This window comes from Anguilla anguilla, chromosome 2 (genome assembly GCF_013347855.1).
Source record: "Anguilla anguilla isolate fAngAng1 chromosome 2, fAngAng1.pri, whole genome shotgun sequence".
NCBI lineage: Eukaryota > Metazoa > Chordata > Actinopteri > Anguilliformes > Anguillidae > Anguilla > Anguilla anguilla.
Window position 1 is genome coordinate 5,308,343 of NC_049202.1, and position 7,500 is coordinate 5,315,842.

At 50.8% G+C, this 7,500-nt stretch overlaps 1 protein-coding gene across 2 annotated transcripts in view; it reads left to right on the top strand.

Annotated features, from left to right (window-relative positions):
- The window catches only part of meis1a (Meis homeobox 1 a), a 78,357-nt gene that overhangs the window by 16,172 nt on the left and 54,685 nt on the right, over nucleotides 1-7,500 (top strand). For both annotated transcript variants that reach the window (XM_035405789.1, XM_035405791.1), the window contains exon 7: nucleotides 119-230. In XM_035405789.1, coding sequence (XP_035261680.1) covers nucleotides 119-230 — 112 coding nt within the window. The remainder of the gene's footprint in view (nucleotides 1-118; nucleotides 231-7,500) is intronic.

A 7,500-nucleotide genomic window follows, 5' to 3' on the forward strand; every position in this document is an offset into this window, starting at 1 on the left:
AGTGACCTAGGCACTGCGCCGTCCCTGTGTTCTGTGAGGCTGTGCTAGTACGCAGTGACCTACGCACTGCGCTGTCCCCGTGTCCCCGTGCGCTGACTCTCTCCTCCATTCCCCGCAGACTTCATGGAACAGGGATCACGATGACACGGCGTCCATACGCTCCGGGGGGACCCCGGGACCCTCGAGCGGGGGCCACACGTCACACAGCGGGGACAACAGCAGCGAGCAAGGTAAGGACCGACCGGGACAAGGCGGGACGGGACGGGGGGCGTCCCCCAATCAGGGACGGTCCCATCGGGGTGTCACGAGCCCCCTGGTGTCTTCGTCGCGAGCAGGAACAAAGAGGCGGAGAGGAAAGGAAAACAGATGTTGTGAAAAAAAAAAACGAGGAGAAGGCGGTCCCGCTTGAGGCCTGTGCAGAATCTGTCAGCTGTTGGTGACGGGGCGTCCTTAATGAGACGCACCGTGGTCCCGCAGTCCTGCCCTTTCCAGACAGGGTGCTTCTGAGCGAATCTTTGGTGATGGCAGCAAAAAAAAAAATGTTTGATGCGATGGACTGAACTGAACTGAACTGTCAGCGTACAGTATTGTTTTCAGTATTTCGCACGAGGCAGTCTGGATCGTTGTAATTTAGACTGAGATACCACGCGCGGAAGACGCAAATAGACACACTTCAAAGGCAAAAAGGAAAATCCTGGTTTTGTCACATAAATTAAGACCTTCCTGCTGCATCCCCCCCCCCCCACCGCGCTCTCAAGTTCTAAGATGATTTTACTTGAATCTGAAGTTCTAATTCCAGCCATCCATGAAGGAAAGATCCCAGTTTTATCTTTTTAGTTTAAAACAAAAAAAAAAAGAGCAACACCGTGGTGAAGACTCGCTAGCCAAAAAAAAAAAAAAACCCCTCTGAAAACGTGGCCTGTGATTGGCTGCCAGCTGGCCGGCTGGCCGTGAACCGAACCCCAGCGCTTATCAATTGGCACGATGTTTGTCTGTCTCTGGCGAGCGAGCGAGGCGGCTCGAACAAACTGTGGGCCGAAAAAAAAGCAAAGCTCATTTATTATTGAGGGGGGGGGGGCGGGGGGGCGGGGGAGGGGGGGCGGGGGGCGTCCGGGCGGGGCCGCTGCGGACCTCGGCTTCGGGCTGGTCGGGCCGGGCCGGACGGCTGAGTGCAGAAAGGACCGCGTTATGTTTCAGATGACTGAGCAACGATTTATATACCAGCGCTCCGTCTTTCTGCTATCTCTCGTTTTTTTTTTTTACACGAGGAAAGAGAGCAGTGGTGGGGAGGGTGTGGGGCAGGGGTCTGGGGGTTGGGTTGGTGGGGGGGGGGGGGGGGGGGGCAGTGCCTTGCCCCCTCTGAGGGGGAGTCAGATGCCTGGTGACTAATGGCCCAGACGCAATGCCCGGCTCTGATTGGCCGCCTTAATGAGCACGCTCTGTGCCGAGTTGGGGCTCCTGCCCGCCCTGACCTTTTGCTCTTTATTGACCGAACTGACACTTCATTTTTCACATATTTCCAATTATAGCCCGGCTTTAATGTGGCCCCGGCCCTTGTCCTCTCAGACCCCTGCCTCTTGTCTGTTCTGTAAGCCAGACAGAGAGATAAACGGCAGAAAGGAAAAGATAGAAAAGGCCCTGCAATGTGTGTGTGTGTTTGTGTGTGTGTGTGAGTGTGTGTGTGTGTGTGAGTGTGTGTTTGTGTGACTGTGTGTGTGCGTGTGTGTGTTTGAGTGTGTGTGTGTGTGTGTGTGTGTGTGTGTGTGTGCGTCTGTGTCTGTTTGAGTGTGTGTGTATGCGTGTGCATATGTATGTGTGTGTGTCCATTCACATGAAGGCCGATTTAAAGTGGTACCACACTGGCGCATGGTATCGCATTTAAATGTGTTTGATCAGATGTCAAAAGCTCGTAAGTTCAGACATCTCCGTGTTGTACTGCCTTGAAACATTTGCACCCCACCGTTGGCTTGCGCTAACCGAAAATGTACCAATTAATATATTTAAGTATAACACCTGGGGCCTTTTTTCCACACAAATCACAGTCAAACAATTACTGGCTAACGGCACAATGAAGGGTGACAGTAAGTCAGGTGTCACCGGTGAGTTATTGTTCTGGATGAGCTTACCGTTACCAGTTGGCAAACACACCATCGCCGGCTTTTTTCCCCGCCCTTGCCAACGCTGCCGTGCTTTTTATTTCTCTTGCGTCTCGCTGTCATTCTCTCTATCGTTCTCTCTTTCTCTGTCTTCTCTCTCTGTCTCTCCCTTCCTTTTTTCCCTTGCTCTCTCTCCCCCACACTCTCTCCTCTCTCTCCCACACTCTCTCCCTCGCTCTCTCTCCCCCACCCTCCCTCTCTGTCTCTCCCATCCTCTCGTTCTCTCTCCTCTCTCCCTTTTTCTCTCTCTCTCTCTCTCTCCCACCCTCTCTCCCATCTCCCTCCCTCTCTCTCTCTCGCTCTTTCTCTCACTCTCAGTCCCAGCTGACCTTTATCATTTCCACTTATTTTGGCAGTGAAGCAGGTTGTGCCTCTCAGTCTCCTTCCTGTCCGTCCATGCAGACCTAATGAATATCAGTCTGCCCCTTCGAAACCCAGAGCCTGGGTCCTATCCTTCCACCTTGCCCACTGAGGGGCACTTATTAGTATTTTTTTGGGATGGCAATTATCGATTACTGTGTCATTATTACTGTTTTTTGATTATATTTGAAATAAATTTGAAATAAATAAAAATGTGAAACTCTGACAAGGCTGCCATGGCTTGAAAATCAGCCCCTGGTAAAGTGAAGTCATTTTGATTGGCTGAGAACACGCTGAGGAAGCAGGCCTTACGAGACTGCGTCATAAACACTTTGATCGTCCGACCAAACACGTTCCCTGGGTTTTTATTCCCCCCCCCTCCCGTTTTCGTAGAACCACCATAAAAGCCTTTTTTTTAACAAGTTGTACCCTCAACAGTCTTTTAATGCGTAAGTACCTAAGTACTAAAACAAAAACAAAAAAAAACTTTCTTTTTTGGAAATAATCCCGGCGATTGCTGAGCGGGCGAATTTGACGATGGCCGCGCTCTTCGCCGCTTATCCCTGGATACGCTCGGCGAACCGCAGGAAGCCTGAGCCGCCCTCTCCTGCAAAGCCCGAAATAACGAACGTCTCTTCAGCCTCGTGGTTTCCTGCTAAGTGCCGTACTTTGCGCTCGGTAGTTCCACAAAACGCACGTCCACTGAACTCCCCAATATTACCTCCTCTCTGCCCCGTTACCATTGTTCTTATAACACCTGTGTGTTATCTGATTTAAATCGCCTGTTTGGTTTTTTTTTACTTCTGCGGTTTAGTGTGTACGATCCGTCGCCCCATTCGCGAGCAGCATTTGAGTTTTTTGCTGTGACATCAAGCTGTCCACGTATTGACCTGGCGCTGTTTCCATTCGTCTTCTTCCTGTGTGACTGTTAGTTACTCCACAAGGGCAATGCTGTGCACCTTTTTTAATTAGTCCAGGTCTATTACTCGGATATTCCGTTCCTTGGTCAGTTACATATCTCTGCTGTTCTTGCCCTAAGTGGAGTATTCCTGTGAGCGGCACAAGGTTCGAGGGGCGAAAGAAAACAAATCATTATTATGAGTGTGGCAGTGGACTTCCTGTCCATCGCAGTTCTGCACTTCCTGTTCCCGGTCTGTGAAAATTGGTGGGGGGGGCAGGGGGGGCAGGGGGGGGGGGCGTCCCACAGCAATGCTGGGAGTCGGAGATAAAACCATATTTTGGCCAGAACTGGGGCAGGTACCGGAAAAGAAGTGCCAGGAGAAGAAGCCCCCCCCCCCCCCCCCCCAAAGCAGGCCAGTCGCTACTCCGATCAGAAAACACAGAAGAGGGAGAAGAACAGAAAGAGGCGCTCGGATACACGTCGCCAATTACCGCGAACTCTCCGCCTTCCCGCCGAGCGAAACGGCTCCTCTGAGTTGTTATCATCTGCGTAACTTCAGGACCCGTACCGGGTTCGAGGCCTGCGCGCGGTGGGGAGATTTAGCTCCGCTGAATTCCGCACAGTTGCAGGGTCGCCGACTTAAAGCAAAAACGACGCAAAACGATTATAAGCGTCGCGCGCGGTCGTTTCCCTCCTTCCCTCCTTACTCCTCCGGAGGAACGCTGATTTCCGAATGCGCTTGGTCTCCGTGGAAACGTTCATACCCGCGCTTTCGGGAAAGTGGCTATTGACAAACCGAGTCATCTGTGCGGAGTAAAGTCATGCTAGCTGTTTTTTTTTTATTTAAAGAAATACACACACACAAACACAGACACACAGACACACGCACACACATGCGCACGCACACACACACGCACACACGCACATTTCTTCCCAGTACAGTTTGGTGAAGGTATGCTGCTGTATCTGAACTTGATATGGCTGGTTTGGTTTTGCCGCCTCCAGCAAGATGTGGCTCAGCCAGTGTGTGTACAGCGAGTTACCCACAATGCTTTGGGGGGGAAGAGCTGCGTCCGTGAGGAACGGCAGCACACGACCGAACCCAGGAGGCGGGGCCTGATCGCTTTTTCAGCCCGATTGATCGGGTTTGAGTGCAGCTGTCATTAGTCCCCATCGACCTCGTCACTGGCCACTGTGAAGGTCAAACGGACACGGGAGGCCCTGGCATGACCGAACGAGGCCCTGCCATTGGCCGAGCCTCTCGGAGGCGGGGCTCCGGGTAGTGACGCGGAGCAAAAGGGGGGCGGGGCCCACCGAGGCCGAGGCGACCAATCCCACGGCGTGCCTGTTTGTCGAAGGCAGATTTTTTAATTGGACACGATTGCCCACCAGACTGGAAACTTCCTCCTTCTCTCTGGCAGCTCGGCAACTCCACAGACTTCACATCCGCCTCGTTTTACTCTATTCTTTAAATTCGCTGCCACAGAATGCCTGCTTCCTTTTCCTCTCTCTCTCTCTCTCTCTCTCTCTCACTAGTGGTTCAGAAGTGCTACGGTATGTGTTTTAGAAGTGATGGTTATGTTCCTCTACGCTTACATTCACGCCCCTTGTTGTTGAATAGCCACCTGTGTGCAATGTAGGCAAAAGGAAATTCTCGGGAACAGGGAACACATTTATTGCCATTTGTGAGCGAGTAACCAGTGAAGAGTGAAAGACATGTTGGCGTTTGTGTTAAGTGTTTGTCAGAGAGAAGTGGGCCAACCACTTTGCATGTCTGTCTGCCCTGCTCATGTCTGCTTTGCCTTTTGATTTGGGTACATTTAAAGCGTGATCACTCATCAAAACACGTGTGTGTGTGTGTGCGTGTGTGTGCGTGTCTGTGGGAGTGTGTGTGTGCCTGTGTGTGAGAGAGAGAGAGTGTGTGTGTGTTTGTGTGTGCGAGTGTGCGTGTATATGTGTGCGTGTGTGTGAGAGAGAGAGTGTGTGCGTGTTTGTGTGTGTGTATGTGTGTGTTTATGTGTGTGAGCGTGTGTGTGTTTTACGAGAGTATGTGTTTGTGGTTTTTTTCAATGTCACATCGGTCAGCTGAAACAGACAGAGTAAAGATAGACTACGGCTGCGTTTCAGACTTACACAGAGAGCCAGGGCATTATCACAGAGTGAAGGGGGGGGGGGGGTGTGTGTGAGGGTGGGCCCTGTTGTTTGGGATTGTACTGAGGTTACCGAGAATGAGAACTTCTGAAAGGATAAAGGACAGTTCCCATCTCCTCAATGTCTGAAAATGGGATGGAAGCTTTCCCTGGAAATTCCTGGAAACTCAGCGGTGCATGCTGGGATGAAGGCGATGATGATAATGATGAAGACGTGTGCTTGTGTGTGCGTGTCAGGTATATGGCACAATTGGATTTAGGGAGGGGAAAAGGATATCTGGTGAGGATTGACAGGAGATTGACCTACACTCATATCATAATCTCATTTGGACGGGATGGAAAATTTCCCCCCCGCTGCCTCTGAGCCTCGTCCGATACTGCAGAATGGACCGATCGTTGAGTCGACTCAAACCCTGCTAACCCTCTGAACACTAGTTTTTCTGGAATATTTTATTTTTTTCACAATTCAAAGTCAGGCTTCTAGAACTCCATTGTTTTTGATTGGCAGTAGTCATTGTTACATCATCACTAGAATGTTCAGTTAAGAACGTTCTAATCACGCTGTCATCGGACGCCTTAAGGGGTTAATCCATTGTGGCTTGAATTAACACCCCATCGATTATTACACAAATGAACCTGTAGAGAAAACAAAACAAAAACCCAAGCTGTCCGTTTCTCATTTGCGCTGTCCTGTGTGTGTAATATTGGGATCTGTTTACGTACTGTACATCCACAGAAGTCGCAGACACACATAAGTGTTTTCAGCGAAATTTCACTCCTTTAAAAAAAAAAAAAAAGGCTTTGTGTCAAAAAAACAAACCACCACAGATGATATAAAAGATTGTTGGAGCTGATCCGTATGTAAACTTCACAGATAGTTTTAAAGCTGTCCAACATGGAATCCCAGAAACTCTGCAACTTCCGCCCACTCGTTTGAGCGTTCCTGGTCTGTTGCCCAAATTAATTTCGCTAGCAACGTGTCGACGCAACGAGATGGCTACCACTCGCCGGCCTTGACTTTTGGGGAAAGTGATTGCCCTCGGTGGCCTTATTGCCATGCTTCTGATAAGGCTGTGTGCGTAGATGGGTATGTGTACAGGGGGGGGGGGGCTGTCTGTGCCCAAAAAAGGGGAAATGATTCCGTTTCCCATGCCGGGTTGGACGCTGGCTGCGGGACGGCGTCCAGTCAGGTGTGCTGGCTCGCGACTCTGCGGCCTTTGGGACTGTGGGAAAAACCCGAAGCGAAATGTACCAAAAGTGAAAGGCAAACAGGCGAGCTGATGGATTCTGATAGACGGGAGAGCGCTCTTCTGCTTTCTCAGTCATTGCCCGGGCTGGCTTTTTTTTTTTATTGGCCTGATTGAGTGGCTTGTCTCCATGCCGATGATAGTCGTAAAAACCTGGGATGATAAGGTGTCAGGCTGTGTTTGCTTCCCTGTTTGCTTTGGCCGGCCCCCCTTGTAACCCGCGAGATTGGCTTCGCCTTGATTTCGGGCGATGCGGATGGCGGAGATACCGTCCGTGTGCCTCTTCTTCGCGTGGGAAAAACCGCGCGCGGGTGTGCCGCGCTCTTCGCTTGCCGAAGCCGACGCCGTCGCGGACCCGTAACCACGACGCTTAACGTATTTAAACAGGCGTCGCACGCGAGCACGTGACTGCATTCCTGTTTCCTAACAAACGTCCCCAAACCTCTTACCCACAAATATGTTTGGTAAGAGACAGAAAAAAAGCTTGACACCTTTCTGGAAGTTATTTTTATTTTTTTTTGAATTACGAACGAAGCCCCATGTGAACATATGGTCTGGCCACAATGCGGACACCGCCTGAAGTTCCTGTTCTGGCTGGCTGTGTGTGTCGTGGGAAAGAAAATATTTCTGCCACCCTGAAGTCGAGCACCTCCGCCCATTTGCTGATAAGTCACGTGGGATACCCA